This window comes from Psilocybe cubensis, chromosome 8 (genome assembly GCF_017499595.1).
Source record: "Psilocybe cubensis strain MGC-MH-2018 chromosome 8, whole genome shotgun sequence".
NCBI classification, from domain to species: domain Eukaryota; kingdom Fungi; phylum Basidiomycota; class Agaricomycetes; order Agaricales; family Agrocybaceae; genus Psilocybe; species Psilocybe cubensis.
The window spans coordinates 2,475,312-2,498,080 of record NC_063006.1 but is presented as its reverse complement, the minus strand read 5'-3'; the positions used below and the strand labels follow the sequence as shown (position 1 = coordinate 2,498,080).

Below are 22,769 nucleotides of genomic sequence, written 5' to 3'. Positions count from 1 at the left end.
AGGACGCCATGGGTAATTTTTCAATGAACCAAGGGACAATCACAGGCAAAGTGACTTGGCATTTATTGTCAAACCAATGGCGCGGTGGTGGAGGTGGGTGGTCGTCCCTGTCACAATTTGGCAGGGGAGGTGAGGACCTTCTTCTTGACGGAGCACCATCCCATTGTTCACTGTCCCGCCGTTCCTGATCATGTTCTTGATCTTGCCGAGCTCGTGGAGGTGACAATGGCCGACTGTGCTTGTGTGTCGCGCTGTAATTGCTTGGGCGCTTGGTGTGGTAGTCAGGTGAGAACGGCCTTTTATTGCGGTAGGCCTGTAAGTTGTTCTGGGAGTTGGTGGATAGGAAGATGGAGTGCTAAGAAGCCTCCACACGGTTGAAAGACATAGATGCCGCAGACGCCGCTGCTTGGCTGGCAAGGACAAACCCAAGGTCTTGGTCAGCAATCACATCAGTGTTCAGGTAGATATGCTGTTGGGCCAATCATTTGATTGGAGGGTCTAATATTAAGATACTTTGAAATGAGAAGAATAGAACGTTGTAGTAATAGAAACACACCAGACATATACACTACTGCCATCCTCTTTTCCAACTTTAGAGCTGCCTCCAGATCTCCATATTGATACTCATACCAAGCCCATTGTTCCCATAGTGGGCGAGCACGGTTTGGTTCAAAAGTGGTGATAACACGTTCAAAGAGTGCTCGGGCGTCTGAAAAATAATATCATAATTCAGTCTTGGTTGTCCAATCAATCAAATCACAACTCACTATTCTTATCATTAATAGAAATCAGGAAGCCTAAATATCGTAGCACGAAGTCAATCTCGTTGCCGAAGGATTCCATGCCCTTCTCAAAGATCCGGCTGGCCACACCTTTATCATCAGAACAGTGATATTCAGTCAACACTAAAGAGAAAAAATCAAGTCAGCACCGCATTTATTAGTTGTAGTATCAAGTAAACACATCGTACCCGCAGCCTCATAGATCTCCCAAGACAACCAAAGATCACGCCTCGCCTTCCCAAATATTGTTTGAAAGGCCTTCACATCTTCCGCTCTCATTCCAAAACACATATACATAATCCATGCTAACCCATATTCGGTGCGGTGCTTTTCCAATTCAGTGGTTTTTGGCATTTTGTCCTCCTGCAATTCTTGTAAACTGACCAACGGGACATTTGAGCGAGGTTCAGAAATGATGGCTAGCACAACCGATGATGGGGCTTTTGTGCTGTTGCGCTAAGAACCGCTCGCGGTGGCATCAGGTTTTGAAGTTTTTTTTAGTCTGTCAAGGTTGGCACGAAGAATACCGAGGAATTTCTCATATGTGGCATGCACCTCTGCGTGGTCTTTGTTGATTTCTAGGGCCTCAGCATAGGCAAAGTTGAGGAGAAAACTATGGAAAAGAGAATTTTGGCACAGATTTATCAAAGTGGTGTAAGTATAGAACGTACCTTGAGGGATTGGCATCCAGGCCAGCTTTCAGAATCAAAAGTGCCTTGTTGTTCTTGCCTATACTGTTTGTCCATGTGTAGGCCATGAACCTGGCAACATGTTAGCACATTTATGGAACTGTGTGGTATGTTATTCTTGCCATATCTTGGTATAATACCGCATGCGGATTACAGCCTTTTGATAAACACCCTGAATGCGTGAAATTAGCCTGGATTTATCCTTGTTGTCAAGCTTTAACGGGTTGCTCTCTTCCCATTTGATGTAGGCTTTCCATTTTCCAACAAGTGCGCGGTCCAATGGGTCAAACCTTGGGAGAGATGGCAGGAATAATGAGTCCTTCTCATTTGCAAACAAGGGTCCAGTGTAGTTGATAATTTGCCGCAGGACAGTCTGAGCATGCATGTGCGCTGGTAAGAGTTCTGGCTGTAATTTTATTCAGGCCATTCTCAAACATCTCGAGTTTGCGCTATAGGCTTTCAACATTGTCCAGGGGTATTTGAACGGTGCGGTGCAATACCTTCCGCAGGCAGTTGGTCTTCTGTTGTTGGTCCAAGGTCATTATTGCCTGCAGACAAAATTTACCAAATACTGTAGCTGTTAATAGAGCCAGAACATGACGCACCCCTCCAGACTGCAGAAACTTGATGTACTCCCCCCATATTACACCACTCTCTTTATCCTCACCAACATGCTTCAGAGCAAACTCAAACAACATCCGGACGGTATCCCATTGGGCCAGCTCTGTATTTTGTTTGCTGAGAAAATATGTATCCTCCGCGTTATAGAGCAAAACCATGACAGAGTTTCCCAGTTGACCTACCGCACATACATAGTTTAAGTAGTAGACCCAGAGCTCTATGCACGGTAACCAAACAAGATATTCTTTGAACAAGGCTTCTGTGCTGTCTAACATATCACGGTTGACATAATGTTTTATGTACGCTATCTGGGCTGAAGCCTGAGTATATACAGATTTGGTCAAGAAAAGATAACCCAGCAGGACCAAGCCGCAGAAACATACATTACATATTTGGATAGTGACTGAGGAACAGTTGATACAATTTACTGATCTTCTCTAGGTCCTTTGACAGTTCTGCTAGATTTATCAACTGTCTCCACCCATTGGGATAGTGGGGGTTCTTCATGAGTTGTGCAATCAACAGGTTGTATTCACTCGGGGGTGATGGGTTCGCAATGATTGGGTACATGAGGAGTTCTTAGCAGAAGTCTTGTGAATTTTGAAACTCCGACGCGAATCGCAAACCTGGTTATTTCCTTACACAGCCACCCACTTGTGAAGATAAGCTAAACGGCTTTTTGTATTGGAAGCAGGAAAGCGGGGTATCAAACACACCCGCTGGTAGTACAAGCCTAGATTTCTATGTCCAAGTGAATGAGTTCAGGTAAATCGTGATTCACAGAATACCTGTGGTGCCTTGGGCTTGCCCATGGCTCCTTCAGAGAGGATCTCGCGTGTGATTGGCATGGTAAGTCACGTGACGCCAGACGCATCCGACACGATTCATCTGAAGTACAAACACACCAAAAGCATTGTCCGGGATGGGAAACAATGCTCGTTGAGTTTTGGGCATGGTAGAGCCCAATTTCAAGATCCAAACTTTCAGTAGTATCTGAAAAGAAGAAGACTGGGTAAGTCCAGAGCAACTGGTATTTAACAGAATGATTGAGGCGAGACTAAGCCCAATCCAACCTGCTATACCACCCAGAGTATAAGCTCAACTGGCAGGTTGGTGAGGCAAAGTGGAGCCAAGCTGACTCCCCAATCCAAGCGTCACTCTGAACTTAAAAGCCCAAGTGAGCAAAGTGCTCAAGTTTATGACATAAAGGTTTATTATATTCTAATGTCCTTCGAAATATATATTCTGCTACATCAGCAATACCGGGGCCAAGTAGGTAATGATTCATAGTGATACGTAATTCTGTAGTGCCCATAGTAACGGTCCCATTTGGGTAACACACACTGATGTACCTGTAGCTTGGTACCAATGTGACATGGTACTCTGTAATGATCTATATTATAACGCAAGTGCTGTGTAGCGGCGTGTAGCATGCTTACCATGGTCCATACTCCTCTGTATACAATTGACATACAAATTGTAGCATGCTACCACAGATTTGTAGCACATCATAACACACTGCAAATAGGTACAAAGGCATATATAGTATCCACTTTCATTTGTATAGTATTATGTGGCTATTCCTGCAAGTGCCAATATCACACTGAAAACCAAACCATTTTTGACTAAAATGGGCAATTTTAAAAATAGATAATCTATGTTTGGATCGGACCAAACATGTTTCTATTAGTAGATGCATAACTATTAATACGTGACAATCTAAATATGGTATCTTCTAATCCACACCCGGCAGCTATCCTGCTTATTCACCCAACTACCCTTCTGGACCGTAATCTAGTTCCTCCTGTGGAATAGAATGGAGAGTCATCCTATAAGGGTTGGGGGGGTTCTTTGTAGGCCTCATGATAGCACTGATTATGGAGATCTAAATGATGCAAAGAAAGAAATGAATAAAAAAAGATACACACCATCCTTCCTCAGCCACTTCCTTACATAAGCGAGCCAAGCAAGAACCTTGGTTCAAGGTATCCTTCTCTGCCTCTACTGCAACCAACATGCAGGCATCATACCTCAGGGAGTACTCCTCTCCCTTGAATTCAATACCCAAACATGGACCACCTCTTGCAGGGTCAATCCCATCCCTCCACTCCTCAAGACAGTTGTGAATCTACAGCAAAATGCTTGTTAGCAAGGCAGTGCCAATAGCAGGAGAGAAATCAGAACTACACAACTGGCCATAAGCGCAAATGCTTTGTGGGGGAAGCGATGTCTTGAAGAAATCCATCTTTGTCTCTAGACCTTTGATGGGGACTGCAACCCCTTTTGTAGGATGGTAGAAGAAGTCCAGACAGATTTTCTTCACAAAAGGATGTCCAAATGGGACATTGTGATACTGGAAACAAATCAATGAGTGGTAAGCCAGGTAAAATGGACGGCAAACTCACTCAGGTTTTGGCAACACTCCGGTAGTATTTACTATTGAATAGCCAATATGCTACCCTGTCCTTAATATATTCAATCTCCCCCATCTGATTTTCAAACATATTGGGATTTGCGGCAATGACCTCCGACGGGACTTCGAGGCCATATGCATTTTTGACCAGGGGTCTGATCATTGTCTTCAGTCTTCCCCAGAAGGTTGACGCATAGACAAATGCCTAATGAGAACAGACACGTTAGTACGATATGTAAGAAATCTAGTACGAACTCAGTCGTGTTCAAGCAGAATGACTGTATATTGTGTAAATACCTAGTACAAACTTATACAAAGTAAGTAAGAAGTAAACAAGAAACAAATAAGAGAATCTCACCTCAGTCGTGTTTGAGCAGAACGACTGAGGTTTGAGTGAACAAAGATATGCATTTTATATGTGCGTATTGCTATGTACATACACAATAAGGAATATCAAACAAGGGGAATATTTGTAGTAGAACTACTAAGCAAGATAAATGGAATAGTGGCGAGAGCGCCCGAGATTGAACAGAACAAAAGATAGAATACAAATAATACATAAATTGTACATACTTGTGGCGGTTTGTGGATACCCTGGGCAGGGCTATTGTACATGCGCCAAGTGCTCGATGTGTTTGCGTATCAAATATTTCACACTCCTCCTCAAACGGATACAAGCCCTAGCTCGGCCGCAAAATGCTTGACTTTGGGCAACGGAAGCACCTTCGTGAGTGCGTCGGCGACCATGTTGTCGGTTGGGCAATAAACAAGGCAAATCAAACCGTTTTCAACAAACCAGCAAATGAAATGGAAGCGTATGTTGATATGTTTTGTGCGAGCGTGATATTGATGATCTTTTGTGAGCGCAATGGCGGATTGGTTATCGGAAAACAAGACAGTGGTGTTGAGAGTCGATGGGAAGAGATCCTTGAGGAGGGATTGCAGCCAGAGACCTTCCTTTTCAGCGTGAGTGATTGTGACGTATTCCAATTTGGTTGTCGAAAGCAAAATGATCTCCGGTCGCTTCGCCAACCAGGAGATTGCGCCACCATGTAAAATGAAAGCATACTCGCTGATAGCATGCCGATCCTTGGCCATGCTCCCATCTGCATCTGCATACCCTGCTAATTCCCTCTGTTGTCCTCCATATGACAGCCAGAGATCCTTTGTGCCCTTCAAGTAGCAAAAGATTTGTTTGACGGCTTCCCAATGAGCCTCGCCGGCGTTTGTCGAGAAGCATGAGACGGTTTGAACGGCATACGCAATGTCGGGACGCGTACCAAGCGACGCGTACATTAGCGATCCAACGGCTTCGTGATACGGGATGTCGTGCATTTTCGCAAACTGAGCTGTGGTGGTCGGGGATTGAGCAGATGTGAGTTGGGCGTTTGGATCCATGGGAAGCGAGACGGGCTTGAGGTCTTGAAGGCTATATCAACATATGATGGAGTCGATATATGAGCATTGGGATAGGAAAATGCGATGCGCAGCGCAGCGCAATCGCAAATGATTTCCACTAGTAGCTTCCACTTGGTATCATACATTTAAGGTAACTAGTTACACAGGAATTTGTTATCTTACCTTACATCTTTGAAACCATTTCATTAAGTTACCTTACTATTTCAATAGAGTGCCTGCAGTAGTACTGTTTCATTTCATTACACACACCTGGCGGTTTCTTAACCTCATCTGTTTCATTGCTAGTAGAGCTTATTTCATTTTATTAAATCACTAACTCATTTCATTGTGGTGCGCTTTCATTAGAATTTATTTATTTCATTGTGGTGTGCTTTCATTAGTGTTAATTGAATTCATTTCTGTGCGCTTTCATTAAAAATTGATTTCATTATGGTGCTTTCATTAGTATTAATTGATTTCATTGTGGTGCACTTTTATTATAAATTTATTTCATTTAACTGGTGTAATTAATCTTATCTATAATTAGGCAAGAATCTAGCACTATTTTTGGCCCAGGAACACTGCTGGTGCTCATACATATTTGCCAGCAAAATATCTATCGGTAGTTATGTTTCCTGTTCATTTTCAACATATTTTTGAGGTATATAGACTTTGGGGTTCCCTGATTAGGCAACCCCAAAGTCTATATTCCAGGCAAATATGTCAAAAATGAACAGGAAACATAATTACTGATAGATATTTTTCTGGCAAATATGAACGAGCGCAAGCCGTGGAACTCGGACTAAATATATTAGAATTAGGGCTGACAGCCATTACATCAGGGCCCTGTTCCTGCCTCTTCTCTTAGCTGCTGGCTCTATAAATAACACTCATCCTATGCTACTTTTGTGCATTGCTGGCAATAGATTGGGCGCTTTTGGGGGCATTTCTGGACTGTTTCTCTTGGTTTTTTTTAGTAGACCTATAGTTTTAAAATGTCCCAATCCGAATCTGAAATTAGAATTGCAATATCTTTACTCATTATTGTACAATTAAGCATACAATGTTTTGGTCAAAAAGCGCACCTTGAATATCACCCTCCAGGGGTTGGTATGCACCCTTTTGACTATGCCATTATTTTTATTTATGTTAGGCAGAGTGCCTGCCAAGGTTCAGCTTAATTGGAGCAGTGGAACCTATTGAACTGGAATGTGTACCCTACTCCTCCTCCTACCCCTTGTATAAATGTCTTCCTGATCTGATATATTTGGGCCCAGCTAGGGCTGAGTAGGCGCTCATTTTAAAAATTTTTAGAGCCCATAATCTTGATTAAATTCCAAGATTTAAGGGTACTACCCTCATCTCCCTCCAGAACTTGTGTATTTTATTATGGGATAGGATGGGCTCTCAAACCATTGAAAAACATGTATATCTACTACTAACAATACATAGAGTCCAAAATTTACCCTTGAAAGCCCTCTTCAACAAGATAACATACTGATTAAAGGGGGGGTATGAGGAGAGGTATGGTAGGTTATTGATCAGGCCATATCTCTACAAATACTTTGTCATAAATCATGTTCTTGACGTCTACAGATATCTATAGGTGCCTCCTAAATATCATTCTCAGTTTCTAAAAAGACCCATTCATTAGATGAGACACTGCAGAGAGAATACTATTCTTCATCAAAATGCATAGTATTTTTGCATTTACCATATATAAACATTCAAGATCAGGAAATATAAAAGCAGGTTAGTATAGCCCCAAAATGTAGCTTTTCAGAACATCAAGGATGTTGTGCATCGGACCAGTGATTGTTGAGATATGGAAAGAAAGGTGTTGAAGAACCCATTAGAGACCCGGAAGGATATTGGCCTTTATTTATGCTTTGCTTGTGGTCACCTCTTTGGCCTTTTACCTTCTTATTAGCCTCATAACCAAGGTGTTCCCCTTCATCCTGAATGTTTCAAAGATATGTATTATGTCTGTGGTACTATATGGAGCAGATTTACATATCTATATGTGCTGGGAATAGCCATTCTATGCCATAATAAAATACACAAGTTCTGGAGGGAGTGGGGGGTAGTACCCTTAAATCTTGAAGTTACACCAATATTTTGGGCTCTAAAAATTGGTATAATGGGCGCCTACCCAGCCCCAGTTGGGCCTAAATTTATCTAATCAGAAAGGCATTTATACAAGGGGTAGGAGGAGAGGTAGGGTGCACATTCTAGTTCAATAGATTCCACTGCTCCAATTAAGCTGAAACTTGGCAAGTACTCTATCTAATATAAATAAAAAATAATGACATAGTCAGAAGGGTGCATACCAACCCCTGGAGGGTGCTATTCAAGGTGCGCCTTTTGACCAAAACCTCGTACGCTTAATTGCACAATAATGAGTAAAGATATTGCAATTCTGATTTCAGATTCGAATTGGTACACCTTAAAATTATAGGTCTACCAAAAAACACCAAGAGAAATGGTCCAGAAATGCCCCCAAAAGCGCCCAATGCATTGCCAGCAATGCACAAAAGTAGCATAGGATGAGCATTATTATAGACCCAGGGGCCGAGATCAGAATGTCTATTTAATAATAGTTTTGATAGAGCTGATGGCAGGATCCAGACTTAGCCAGGGTTCCTGAATTGATGGCATCATATCACAAATGACCAAGCACAGATAAGATACATGCTTATATCTAATCAGAAAGGAATGAATAATCTCATTCCATCATGTGGTAACCTACAAGGAATGATATGATCTAGCATTTATTGCATTTCTATAGACTAAAGTGACCCTAATGATTTTGCTTCAGGGTATGGTAGCTTACAAGTAATGATATCATATAATATTTACTACTCTTCTGTAATTTACAATGATCTTAATGATCTGATTCCAGAATGTGGTAGCTTACAAGCAACTTTATGATATCTTATTGACAAATTACTGTAGATTACAAGCCTTTTAATGATTTGCAATTACTTAGCTGTGTTACAGTATTGAAAGATATACCATTTAGCTATAACTTACAGCAATAATCCATGATTTCATATCATTAAAACGTGGTGAAAATGCACATTGCCATGTAGGCACTCACCACACTGTAGGATATAAGTGGCACACACCAGTCTGATGCGAATACCAAACTGTGTTTTGCGCCATGCCTCGTACTCGCAATAGGCCTCAAAGGTGTCGGATTTGAGACGGAGCAGGTACAATCGGGTGAGTCACGTAGCGTCATCTGTAAACGTGACGTAGTAGCGCTTACCACCCTTCGTTTTTACCGGTGCAGGTCCCCACAGATCCAAATGGATCTCGTCACCAAACGCCGCCGCTTGCTCACCACCTTGCTCCTTTGCCACTGGCCGCCGCGTCACTTTTGCATAGATGCACGATTTGCAAAAGAAGGCCTCGTTATTTGAGGCTGTGGCAAGACGAACACCAGTCACAAAGTCCTTTTTGACAAGGCACTTCGCCATTTCGGGCGTGATATGGCCCATTTGACAGTGGAACTGGTCGAGCATGATCTGCTTGACCACAGCATTAGCAGTGTCAGCTTCATGTGCCACATGATACATCCCCTTTGAGTTGATGGGGATGCTGCCCACGCGCTCGCCCTCGGGGCCGGTAATGGTGCATTTGCCATTGCCGAACGTGGCTGAAAAGCCATTCTGGTTGAGCCGTCTGATGGAAATGAGGGTATACCCGACCTCAGGTGAATACAGGACCTTGGTAAGTGTCAGTTTGTTGACATCTACCCCGCTGGGGACATTAATAGTCATTGATCCAACCCCCATAGCACAGAATTCACCCTTATTGGCAGCACATAGGGATAGAGGAGAGGTTTCCGTGAGGGTATCAAAGTCCTCACGGTACGGCGAGATGTGACGAGTGGACCCAGAGTCGTAGATCTCCACACAAGGTGCATGATTTGCAGCTGTTGACTCAAGTGTTGCACTGATCTCATCAATCACAGTGTGTGCATCCTCCTCAACGTCATCTGACAGCTTGAAGAACTCATCAGAGTCCCATGCGGGGTCATCAAAGTCACCCGCATCACTTCCCACCTCCGAGAACTGGTTGCCGTCCTTCAGCGCGGCCTTGCCTTCATCATCCGCCTCCCCCTCATTCTCCAAATCCGTCTTTGACACAGACTGGAGATCCGGCAGAGAGTCTGCCTCCAAAACAGTTGCCGTGAACACAGCATGCACACCGTCGCTGTCAGACTCTGTTTTGAGCACGGCGTGTACGTCGCCGGCCTTCTTGTTGCCTGCCGAGTTGTCATTCAACTTCTTGCCTTTCAGCGGCTTCGGGCAGTTTTGCTTGAAATGCCCCTTTTTGCTGCAGTTATAACAGGCGCTGCGTGGCTTTGAGTTGCGTTTCAAAGTCAATTTCCTGGCCGGTTTGCCTTTCAACAACGCAACACCCATGGACAAGGCCTTGTCCTTGTTATTGTTCTTCAACTTTACCGTGCGTTGGCTGCGCTGCATCTTCTGATACTCGAATTCCTCGGAGATGAGAAAAATAAGGACGTCAGGAGACAGAGTCTTTGTTGGGGCAAACAAACGGGCCAAAGCAAGTTGATTTGACGCAAAATTGGAAAGGTTGATAGGAAGAGATGAAATGATAACAGAACGGTAATCTTTTTCATCAATGTCAACACCCACAAATGCTAACTCTTCTCGTTTCACTTGCAGGTTGTCTAGGAACTCGCAAACATTGCCCTTGTCCAGGCACTTCGATTCGAGAAAATGGATACAAAGATCCGTTTGTGCATATGCACCTTTCCCCGTGTACTCGGCCACAATGGCCTCCCAGCACTTGCGGACGGTGCTTTTTGAGTGAATGTGCATCAACGTAGAGTCGGGAATCTTCTGCGTGAGCAGATATTTTGCCAACAACTCGTCCTTGTCCCACTTCTGCTGTGTAGCAAGGTCCTTGGCAGTAGGCTTTGGTGTTGTTTGTACCGCAGCAGAGGTGGCAGGTGCGCTTTTGGGGGCGGTCACAGGTGCAACCACAGGAGCAGGGGACACGTCGGACACTTCAGGACATGTCAACAAGCCATTGAAGTGGTCCCAGAGACCCTTCGCCTTGACAGCGTCCTGGAAACGGACACAAAAGATTGCCCAGTTCACGCCAGTCGCATCAAGTTTCAGAATAGACGACGGAAGTGTGTCCGAGAGCACAGCGGTGGTAGTAACAGAGGTCATGTTGACAGTAGAAACACAAGTTCACAATATATTGCTTTGATCTTTGAGTTAAGCAATGGGGGAGTGGTACCTACCATCTTTTTGATAAAACAATAGCAAGTGTTAGCACACTCTTTTTATAACTGTTGATGGTTTTATCACAAAGCAAAATAATAAGAAGACTGGTCTATTTCTCATAAGTTTACTTCGCTTTTTCAAAGCTTTTTTCATTAGATAATACCATGCTTTCTCATTATCTTTAGGGCGCTTTTTCATTACCTTTTGATTAGATACCAGCCTGGTTATTTGATAAGATATTTCTACATAAATATATCTTATCTATGCTTGGTCATTTCTGATGCCATGCCATCAAAGCAGGAACACTGTGGGTAATTCCAGGCCATGTCTATCAATCCATCAAAGCTATTATTAAATAAACTTTTCTCTCCTCAGCCCCTTGGTCTATAAATAGTGCTCATCCTATGCTACTTTTGTGCATTGCTGGCAATGGATTGGGCGCTTTTGGGGGCATTTCTGGACCGTTTCTCTTAGTGTTTTTTGGTAGACCTATAGTTTTAATGTGTCCCAATCCGAATATAAAATCAAAATTGCAATATCTTTGCTCATCATTGTGCAATTAAGCGTACAATGTTTTGGTCAAAAAGTGCACCTTTAATAGCACCCTCCAGGGGTTGGTATGCACCATTTTGACTATGCCATTATTTTTTATTTATAATAAATGGAGTGCATGCCAAGTTTCAGCTCAATTGGAGCAGTAGAACCTATTGAACTAGCATATGCATCCTACCTCTCCTCCTACCCCTTGTATGAATACATTCCTGATCAGATAAATTCAAGCCCAACTGGTATAATGTAGGCGCCTATTATACCAATTTTTTGAGCCTAAGATCTTGGAGAAATTCCAAGATTGAAGGGTACCACTCTCCCTCCTCTCCAGACTTTGTTTATTTTATTATGAGATAGGATGGCCATATACATATGATAGAAACTAATACAGTTACTCCACTAGATACCAGAAACACAAAACATACCCTTAGAATACCTTACATAGTAAGGAACAGATTATTTGTGGGACAACTGAAGTGAGATTGTATAACATGCATAATATGGGTGTATCATTGCAGCCACCGCACTGTTATTCATATAATATACCTCTATGGGTAGGTATTTACGTTCGCTACATGTTGTCTTAATGATGGAAAGCTCCTCAACAAGTTCCTAAGATGCTAGACAAGGAATACCTTCCATCAAGAAAAATACACAAAAAGCGAAATATGGCAGAAAAGATAACATCCAAAAAATACATAAATGGTTCGGTTGTGTAGGCCTAAATGATACCTATCTGTGGTATATAGAATCATGGTAGTCTGATGAGTATGAGCTGAGATATGTCAAAATGTATCTTGGAGAAAGGCCAAAGAGGTGACCACAAACAAAGCATAAATAAAGGCCAATATCCATCCGGGTCTCTGATGGGTTCTTGAACACCTTTCTTTCCATATCTCAACAACCACTGATCCAATGCACAACATCCTTAATGTTCTGAAAAGCTACAGTTTGAGGCTATACTATCCTGCTTTTATATCATCTGATGATGAACATTTATATATGGTAAATGCGAAAATACTGTGCATTTTGATAAAGAATGGTATTCTCTCTGCAGCATCTCATCTAGTGGATGGATCTTTTTGCACCTTGAGAATAATATTTAGTAGGAACTTGTAGGTATCTGTAGACATCAAGAATATTTTTTATAATGAACTATTTGTAGAGATATAGCCTGATCAATAGCCTACTATACCTTTCCTCATACCCCCCTTTAATCAGTATATTTCCTTGCTGCAGAGGGTTTTCAAGGGTGGGTTTTGAGCTCTATTTACTCTTAGTAATAGATCTACAATTTGATCAATAGTCTGGAAGCACATCCTGTCCCATAATAAATTGGAGAGAATGGGGAGTAGTACCCTTTAATCTTGGAATTTCATCAATATCTTAGGCTCAAAAAATTGGTATAATAGGCGCCTACATTATACCAGTTGGGCTTGAATTTATCTGATCAGGAATGTATTCATACAAGGGGTAGGAGGAGAGGTAGGATGCATATGCTAGCTCAATAGGTTCCACTGCTCTAATTGAGCTGAAACTTGGCATGCACTCCATTTATTATAAATAAAAAATAATGGCATAGTCAAAATGGTGCATACCAACCCCTGGAGGATGCTATTAAAGGTGCGCTTTTTGACCAAAACATTGTACGCTTAATTGCACAATGATGAGCAAAGATATTGCAATTTTGATTTTATATTCGGATTGGGACACATTAAAACTATAGGTCTACCAAAAAACACCAAGAGAAACGGTCCAGAAATGCCCCCAAAAGCGCCCAATCCATTGCCAGCAATGCACAAAAGTAGCATAGGATGAGCACTATTTATAGACCAAGGGGCCAAGGAGAGAAAAGTTTATTTAATAATAGCTTTGATGTATTGATAGACATGGCCTGGAATTACCCACAGTGTTCCTGATTTGATGGCATGGCATCAGAAATGACCAAGCATAGATAAGATATATAGATGTAGAAATATCTTATCAAATAACCAGGCTGGTATCTAATCAAAAGGTAATGAAAAAGCGCCCTAAAGATAATGAGAAAGCATTGTATTATTTAATGAAAAAGGCTTTGAAAAAGCGAAGTAAACTTATGAGAAATGGGCTAATCTTCTCATTATTTTGCTTTGTGATAAAACCATCAACAGTTATAAAAAGAGTGTGCTAACACTTGCTATTGTTTTATCAAAAAAATGGTAGGCACCACTCCTTCTATCAGTGACACGCCATCCGTCATCCGCTTTCACCCAGGGTGGGCTCTCGGAATCAACGCTAATACTCTGTCTGGCACGTAACCACTTCAAGGGTGTTGTGGGGAAAATAATCGGGAATATGTACTGCGCCTCGCTACACTACCAAATCTTGTCAGGAATGCGTGGTATGAAGGACAATAAACACGTTCTACCAGACATTCCAACAGACACGGCTACTCTTGCTAATCTCTAGTAAGTTTTCTTTCCTCTATTCATTGATACAATCTGCTCAACATACCCTAGTGCAAGCGGCCATCCTGATGCTGCATTGTTCCTCTCAGAGGTCATGCCATCTCATTTAAAAATTCCTCTGCATGTTGCCCTTTTCATATTCCCCATCCTTCTTTTTGTGAATAAATCTTGGTATTCTAAGAAATGTGACCGGGAGCAGCTGCTTAAAGTAGGTATATCCACATCCTCCCAGTTTAACTTGGATTAATGCACTCCTTTAGGCCTCAAAAGTGCTTGGTAATTGTCGCCTCCGTGTTCTGCGTGAAGTGGAGATGGAAATTTGGAAAATCATTGCAGCGCAAAATTGCAACATCCAGTCAGCCTTATATAAATTTGTTATTTCAGACTGCTGGATGGAATGCGAGCGGGTAATTGCACAAGATCCTGCGTTTCACTTTTTCATATGTGTGTTCTATGTACAAGGAGAACAAAGAAGATATATATATTTGTACCTGTGAATTAGATTAGGCAATAATATGTGAAAAAAACAAAATAACTCACTACATCAGAGAAAGATCCAAAGCAAAAATGCACTCAAGGCCTTTGATGGGGAACACTAGCTGCACAACCAAAAAAATAAAGAAAGTCTGGCAATAAAAGGGCTGTGCAACCTTTTCAACGGCAAGAACTTTTGTTTCAGAACTGTTAGACATCAATGCAGGCATGTTTTTCAAAGCTACTGCCCCAGAGCCAGGGCAATTCCTTAATAATTTGTGGAAAGCCTCAACATACCGCATGCAATCCTTCTAGACATGGGCACCTAGACCCTTGTTTCAAGCAGGCCACTCTGCATTAATCAATGCATTACCTGGAAAACATTGAGTGATCATAGTGTCTTGGGAAAGTGACAATTGGTCAGAGAGTGTATAACAAGGAAAGATGGACCTGTCCAAGGCAAGAAGTTCAAAGCAAAAGTTATGTTCAAAAAGATCATAGGTGACTTCTTTTGGAATCTGAGGATTGATGTGCATTCCTTCAAGATCTGTGGAGCCAGCATACCCAATGACATTGCCCCTCCACTGGATTTGCGAGGCATTGTGATAATCACGGACATGGAGACCAAAGTGGTCAATGGGGTTGCCTGTTGTGCGCTCAGTCTTTTGGAATCTTTTTGCCGGTAGGGCATAATCAGTATTTTTGACGATGTGTTGGTTAGTAGTCTTTCCATGATTGCGGAAGAGGATACGGTTGTTGAATGGTTGCATCCATTAATCGCGCCATCCATGCTGGTCAAACACAAAGCCAGGCAAGCAGATACGTCTTTCCACGATTGGTATTTAAGTCCTTTCTAACCAAGAGGTAGGAGTCAAGAAACACATAACCACAATAGAAATGAAGAAATGGGTGGTCCAAGATGAGTGTAGGGTCAATTCACACATTTTGCAACACTGAGAATCATGATGCATTTGCAGTTGGACATTCTTCTACAGGCTTATAGAAGAATTTGTGCTGGTTGACAGAAAGTGCTTTGGCGACATACATACTTTGCATAAACATAGACAGGCAAGAACCCGACGATGCCTGCTGGCCAGAGGGGGCAGAGGTTGCAGGGGTAGTTGACATTTGAGGCGGCGCCTACTGGACAGAAGTGGTGGATGTTACCGGTGTAGCTGAAATTAAAGGACAATCATTGGAAGCAGGGGTGTTTGAAGTAGGTCCTAAAGGCTGACTATACAATGGCGTGTAATAGCTCCCTAAAAAAATCAGTGAAGTAGAGGCAATAGAAAAGAAAAAAAATACCTGAAGGATTTGCAAATTCTCCAGGGTGGGCCATAAAAGAGCTGTGACCAAGACAAATGTTACCAATCTTGAGAGCCTGGCATGCACAATTGTGAACAGCACTAGCATCCCCAGAAAAAACGGGGTTTGCTCCCGCCATGTGCTGCAAAATAATTCCTGGAATTGGTGAAAAGCCAAGTGTACCAATGATTGTAGTTTTCATGGAGATTTCTTCGGGCCTTTGCACCAACCAAACTGGCATGCTGCTGTAGTACATTTCAATAGCAATATCAACAGATGCTGTAATGCAACCCATGATGGAGGCATCAACCTCCGGTTCTACCAAGACATTAATTTTCATGTCTTTGAATTTGGTCAGAAAGTCATAACAGGTGATGGCCTCCAAGAAGTGGCGTTGAAAAGCAGTGATGGTGAGCAAAGTCATCTGGTAAGTCTGAGGAGCACATTGAAGAGCAATGGTGGCAAACAGCATGGATTGTATACTGTACCGAAGCTCTGCGAGTTGACCAAAGGTAAACCAAGGGTTGCTTTCAAGCACATTGGCCTTTTCTGTGAGTGCTTTGCGCTCCTTTACAAACTTGTTGAGAAGAGCAGGACGAATTCACCCAATACCAGCAACAATTGATGTATTATCCGCCACAAAATCGCTAGGCTTCAAGTCATACCATATTATGTGGTATTGGGCACCTTTCAAATCATAAGGCTTTTGGCAGATGAAAGGAAGGTAGTAAGTCCCTTGGAAATACCACTAGGGGCATAGAGTAAAGTTGGCGTATCCATAACGTCCATCTTCACGTATCGTGACATCATGAGAATTCCGCCTGATATCGGGAATTTCAGGCATGTTAGGGGACATGATAAAATGTTTGGTAGGGATGGGATTGTTGTTCTTGTCAACGCCACTAAAGGATGTGTGGTCAAGGGATGGGATCTTGTATGGGAGCCAGTCAAATTCAGCAATAGATAGCACATCTGTAGAAGAAAATGCTAAAAGCAATGTCAGTATACTGTGTCTCAAATAGAAGGAAACATACGATGAGATCCCCAATGCAGCTCCAGAATCGCAAGATGCATATATGTGTTGCGCTTTCACCCATATACATCAATATAGGTTGCTAGACGTTGTAGATTGAGTAATGCTACATTATTGTAAGAATGTACATACCTGGTTAAACGTTGTCGCTCTCGTTGGTAGATTTTGACATAGAAGGCATCTAAAACAAAATATTCAGCACAACGATACAAATAACCTGCGCCAGCAACCACAAGGCTTCTCGCATTCAATATCACTCAGTCAGCAAGATGTATCCAGCGGGATATATGATGTGGCGACATAAGTCAGCCGACAAAAGTCTTGAAGAGCGTGCTTGGAAATGATCCACCCTCAGCAACATAAGTCAGCTGGGAATGCGGGGAAATACTCTCAGCAACATAAGTCAGCTGGGAATGCGGGGGAATACTCTCAGTGACATAAGTCAGCTGCGGCAAATTTGGGGAGATACTCTCAGCGACATAAGTCAGCTGCGGATACCCTCAGCAACCACTAGTCCCTACCACTTTATATGATAAAACAGGACAAAAAGCCTAAAACCGTCTGTAGTATGCTTAAGGTTTAATGATGTGCATCATTAGTGGCCTAATATATACTAACCTCAAGCTGTATCATAATTCTTCTAGTTTATATCATTACATTTTAAAGCTATATCATAACTTCTACTATTTCTGCATCATGAATTCTGCTGCTTCTGCATCATAAATTCTGCTGCTTCTGCATCATAAATTCTGCTAGTTCTATATCATAGATTTCACAGCTTCTGCATCATAAATTCTACTGATTCTTCATCATAAATTTCACTGCTTCTACATCATAAATTCTGCCACTTCTATATCATAAATCTCACTGTTTCTGTATCATAAATTTTACTGCTTCTGCATCATAAAATTCTGCTGGTTCTACATCATAAATTCTGCTGGTTCTATATTATACTTGTTCTGGATTACTTAATTCTATCCATATGTGGATGATTCTGATGTGACATCATTGATCTAATCAGAATTAGGCTTTGGGCCATCATTGATGGACATGACATCAAGCTCAATTAGGGTTCTGGGCCTTTCCCTTTGCCTTGGCCCCTGGCTCTATAAATAGTGCTCATCCTATGCTACTTTTGTGCATTGCTGGCAATGGATTGGGCGCTTTTGGGGGCATTCTGGACCGTTTCTCTTGGTCTTTTTTAGTAGACCTATAGTTTTAAAGTGTCCCATTCCGAATCTGAAATCAGAATTGCAATATCTTTACTCATTATCGTGCAATTAAGCGTACAATGTTTTGGTCAAAAAGTGCACCTTGAATAGCACCTTTCAGGGGTTGTTATGCACCCTTCTGACTATGCCATTATTTTTTATTTTATGTTAGGCGGAGTGCATGCCAAGTTTCAATTTAATTGGAGCAGTAGAACCTATTGAACTATAATATGCACCCTACCCCTCCTCCTACCCCTTGTATAAATGCCTTACTGATTAGATAAATTCAGGCCCAGCTAGGGCTGAGTAGGCGTCTATTTTAACAATTTTCAGAAGCCATAATGTTGGTTTAACTCTAAGATTTAAGGGTACTACCCCCCATCCTCCCCATATTTTGCATATTTTATTATGGACTAGATAGGCCATTTTCACCACATATAAGTATGTAAATCTGCTTTAAGGAGTTGCATATACATAATACATATCTTTGAAACATTCTGGATGAAGAAGAACACCTTGGTTATGAGGCTAATAAGTAGGTATTTGATGTGCAACATAATATGACCATATCACTGCTTATACTTCACTAAAATGCACATACTTTACATCCACAGCTAGCTATTGAAGTCCCCAACATATTATATTCATGGTACTAAACAACCAGAACACTTCACAAGATGGTACAAGAAGAATAAGCATTATTGTCCAAAAATAGAGAAAATGCAAGATATGATGAGGAAAATAATACTTATAAAATACATAAACTATACAGCTGTGTAGGCCTAAATTATACATATCTGTGGTATATAGAATCATAGGATTCCGGTGAGTATGAGCTGAGATATGTCAAAATGTATCTCAGAGAAAGGCCAAAGAGGTGACCACAAACAAAGCATAAATAAAGGCCAATATCCATCCGGGTCTCTGATGGGTTCTTCAACACCTTTCTTTCCATATCTCAACAACCACTTGTCCGATGCACAACATCCTTGATGTTCTGGAAAGCTGCATTTTGAGGCTATACTATCCTGCTTTTATATTTCCTGATCTTGAATGTTTATATATGGTAAATGCAAAAATACTGTGCATTTTGATGAAGAATGGTATTCTCTCTGCAGTATCTCATCTAATGGATGGGTCTTTTTAGAAACTGAGAATGATATTTAGGAGGCACCTATAGGTATCTGTAGACGTCAAGAACATGATTTATGACAAAGTATTTGTAGAGATATAGCCTGATCAATAACCTACCATACCTCTCCTCATACCCCCCCTTTAATCAGTATGTTTTCTTGTTGAAGAGGGCTTTCAAGGGTAAATTTTGGACTCTATGTACTGTTAGTAGTAGATATACATGTTTTTCAATGGTTTGAGAGCCCATCCTATCCCATAATAAAATACACAAGTTCTGGAGGGAGATGGGGGTAGTACCCTTAAATCTTAGAGTTAAACCAACATTATGGCTTCTGAAAATTGTTAAAATAGATGCCTACTCAGCCCTAGCTGGGCCTGAATTTATCTAATCAGTAAGGCATTTATACAAGGGGTAGGAGGAGGGGTAGGGTGCATATTATAGTTCAATAGGTTCTACTGCTCTAATTAAGTTGAAACTTGGCATGCACTCCGCCTAACATAAATAAAAAATAATGGCATAGTCAGAAGGGTGCATAACAACCCCTGAAAGGTGCTATTCAAGGTGCACTTTTTGACCAAAACATTGTACGCTTAATTGCACGATAATGAGTAAAGATATTGCAATTCTGATTTCAGATTCGGAATGGGACACTTTAAAACTATAGGTCTACTAAAAAAGACCAAGAGAAACGGTCCAGAATGCCCCCAAAAGCGCCCAATCCATTGCCAGCAATGCACAAAAGTAGCATAGGATGAGCACTATTTATAGAGCCAGGGGCCAAGGCAAAGGGAAAGGCCCAGAACCCTAATTGAGCTTGATGTCATGTCCATCAATGATGGCCCAAAGCCTAATTCTGATTAGATCAATGATGTCACATCAGAATCATCCACATATGGATAGAATTAAGTAATCCAGAACAAGTATAATATAGAACCAGCAGAATTTATGATGTAGAACCAGCAGAATTTTATGATGCAAAAGCAGTGAAATTTATGATACAGAAACAGTGAGATTTATGATATAGAAGTGGCAGAATTTATGATGTAGAAGCAGTGAAATTTATGATGAAGAATCAGTAGAATTTATGATGCAGAAACTGTGCAATCTATGATATAGAACCAGCAGAATATATGATGCAGAAGCAATAGAATTTATGATGCAGAAGCAGAGCAATTTAATATGATATAGATTGGAATGATGTACATCATATATTAGTGGCAAAATAATGATATAGCAAGCCTAAATCATTATGATAGAGATAGCACATTTGCCATATTGCATCATATTATAAAGCCATAAGCATACTATAGACGGTTTTTGGGCTTTTTGTCCTATTTTATCATATAAGTGGTAGGAACCCCTCCAGCAACACAAGTCAGCTGGTAGAATGACATCAGCGACATAAGTCAGCTGGTGGGATGGCCTTGGCAACATAAATCAGCTGAGATCGTAGTGTGGCGACATAAGTCAGCCTGGTTATATTGTTGAATGCCACTCACATTGTTTAAAAAATTGGCAAAGGTTGCTGGAGAGAGATAGAGATGGGACGACTGACAATGGGAGGGCTGGTTATGGGAGGACAATGAAAGGCGTGGGGTTGAGATTAATATCAAGAAGTGTAACATAGTTTCCCACGTCCTGGATTGCAATCAACCAAGGGTCTATTTGTTTATCATTGTTTAGTAAACAACTTTACCGTGATATTGGCAAGACATAGAATAGAATTGCAAGTCTTTCATAAGATCAAATGTAGTAGACTAGCATAGACAGCATAAGCTAGAAAACGTGAATGGAATACCAGTAAAGAATACCAACCCGGTGTAATCCTTCCAGCAAAGATTGTCTGGTCGGTTCTTCTTTGAAAAATTGTTGTCGGCTTGTAATGGGGTGTCCGACGCGGAAAAAAAGTAAGAGGCGGGGATCCAAGATTGAGAGAGCCTGGTAAGTTGAAGATAATCATGGTTGACATAAGTCAGACCGTGATCAAAAAGTGACATAAGTCAGCCATAATGTAGAGAACACGAATAGGCAACATAAGTCAGCCTAAGGAAGGGGGTAAGAGAAAGGAATGGAGTAATGGGTTATAGGAAGAAGAGGACTTAGAATATTTTGGTTAGAACAACAATGTTGACGTTTGTTTGTCTAGAGCCTTACCAGCCGCCTCTGACGGCCAATGCCTCTGACTGCAATGTTGACATTTGTTTGTCTGGGGCCTTACCCATGGCCTCCAACGTGTCCTGACCTTCAACATCAACAATCATCAAGCACACCCACGCCACCGGTTCCCCCTGCCCTTCGGCCTTAGGACCTGTCCCCTCTGCTGAGCTGACTTATGTCGCGCAACTTCTGGGGTGCTGACTTACAGTGGGCAAAAAAACCGTTCGAGTGTTGGTCACGTATAAAAAGATTAATTTATAACTTTGAAATTAAAAATGTTAAAAATATGAGATTATTCACAGGTATACTATATGGTGTTAGCTAAAGGATGACACACTGATCATGTGATTTGTCCAAGAATTGACCAAACAGCAGCATACACAATTTGCTAAGTCATTCGAACAGTTTTTTTGCTAGTAATTTAAATGCTATAACTATGTATTATCACATGACTTTGTTGATATACCAAACAACTATCAATAAAATCATGTGACTACATGTTGAATAGGTATATAATAGCTACAACCAACCTCTTTATCCCCCCAATCAAGCATGAAACCCCTCTCTAAAGCAACCATTGCTACTATTGTCTCTCTTCTTACTTCTGGTCACTCCTATGCCTCTATCAAGGCCCAGACTGGAGCTAGTACTGGTTCTATCACCAAGATTTGCCAAGACTACTGTCCTGAAGCAGTGGTTTCCCATGGAGGACGCCCAAAGAAGCTGACTGGTGCCAATATCACCTATACCAAGCGTGGAATTCAAACTGGACAAATCAAGAATGCTGTGCAAGCTGCCAAGTCTCTGGCTACTATTAATGGCCAGAATATCAGTCTTCAAATAGTTAGGAATGCACTCAAATCAACTGGCATGGTCTCAGTGGCAAAACAAAAGAAGCCTTTGTTATCAAAAAAGCATAGGAGGGCTAGATTAGAGTTTGCAGAAAGGCACTTGGAGTGGACTGTGGATGACTGGGCAAGGGTCTGGTGGTCAGATGAGACCAAAATCAACAGATTGGGTTCAGATGGCAGAGATCAGGTGTGGATAGACAAGGAAAACAGATAGGACCCCAGGAGGATCAAGCAAACTGTGAAGTTTGGAGGAGGAAACTTGATGATGTGGGGTTGTATGGGATGAGAAGGAATTGGATTTGCCACTAGAATTGATGGGAAGATGGATGCTCAGTTATACACTGAGATCCTAGGTGATGAGCTCCTAAAATCCTTGGAGTGGTATGGTCAACAGGTAGAAGATATCCACTTTCAGCAAGATAATGACCCCAAGC

The 22,769-nt window shown here is 41.6% G+C and overlaps 4 protein-coding genes across 4 annotated transcripts; all 4 read right to left on the bottom strand.

Annotated features, from left to right (window-relative positions):
* Positions 1–449: 449 nt before the first annotated feature.
* JR316_0009279 (mRNA 3'-end-processing protein RNA14) lies at positions 450–1,856 on the bottom strand (the record flags this gene model as incomplete). The annotated part of the gene is made up of 7 exons (XM_047894983.1): positions 450–498; positions 568–709; positions 768–905; positions 971–1,201; positions 1,247–1,395; positions 1,454–1,543; positions 1,612–1,856. The coding sequence occupies 7 exons, from the start codon at positions 1,854–1,856 to the stop codon at positions 450–452; spliced, it is 1,044 nt and encodes a 347-aa protein (XP_047746442.1).
* A 64-nt stretch (positions 1,857–1,920) lies between these two features.
* On the bottom strand, positions 1,921–2,250 carry JR316_0009278 (mRNA 3'-end-processing protein RNA14; the record flags this gene model as incomplete). Its single annotated transcript, XM_047894982.1, has 2 exons — positions 1,921–2,019; positions 2,077–2,250. 2 exons carry the CDS (start codon positions 2,248–2,250, stop codon positions 1,921–1,923), a joined length of 273 nt encoding a protein of 90 aa, XP_047746441.1.
* Positions 2,251–15,783: 13,533 nt separating this feature from the next.
* JR316_0009277 (uncharacterized protein) lies at positions 15,784–16,420 on the bottom strand (the record flags this gene model as incomplete). The annotated part of the gene is made up of 2 exons (XM_047894981.1): positions 15,784–15,902; positions 15,949–16,420. 2 exons carry the CDS (start codon positions 16,418–16,420, stop codon positions 15,784–15,786), a joined length of 591 nt encoding a protein of 196 aa, XP_047746440.1.
* A 276-nt stretch (positions 16,421–16,696) lies between these two features.
* On the bottom strand, positions 16,697–17,022 carry JR316_0009276 (uncharacterized protein; the record flags this gene model as incomplete). Its single annotated transcript, XM_047894980.1, has 2 exons — positions 16,697–16,920; positions 16,983–17,022. 2 exons carry the CDS (start codon positions 17,020–17,022, stop codon positions 16,697–16,699), a joined length of 264 nt encoding a protein of 87 aa, XP_047746439.1.
* Positions 17,023–22,769: the final 5,747 nt, after the last annotated feature.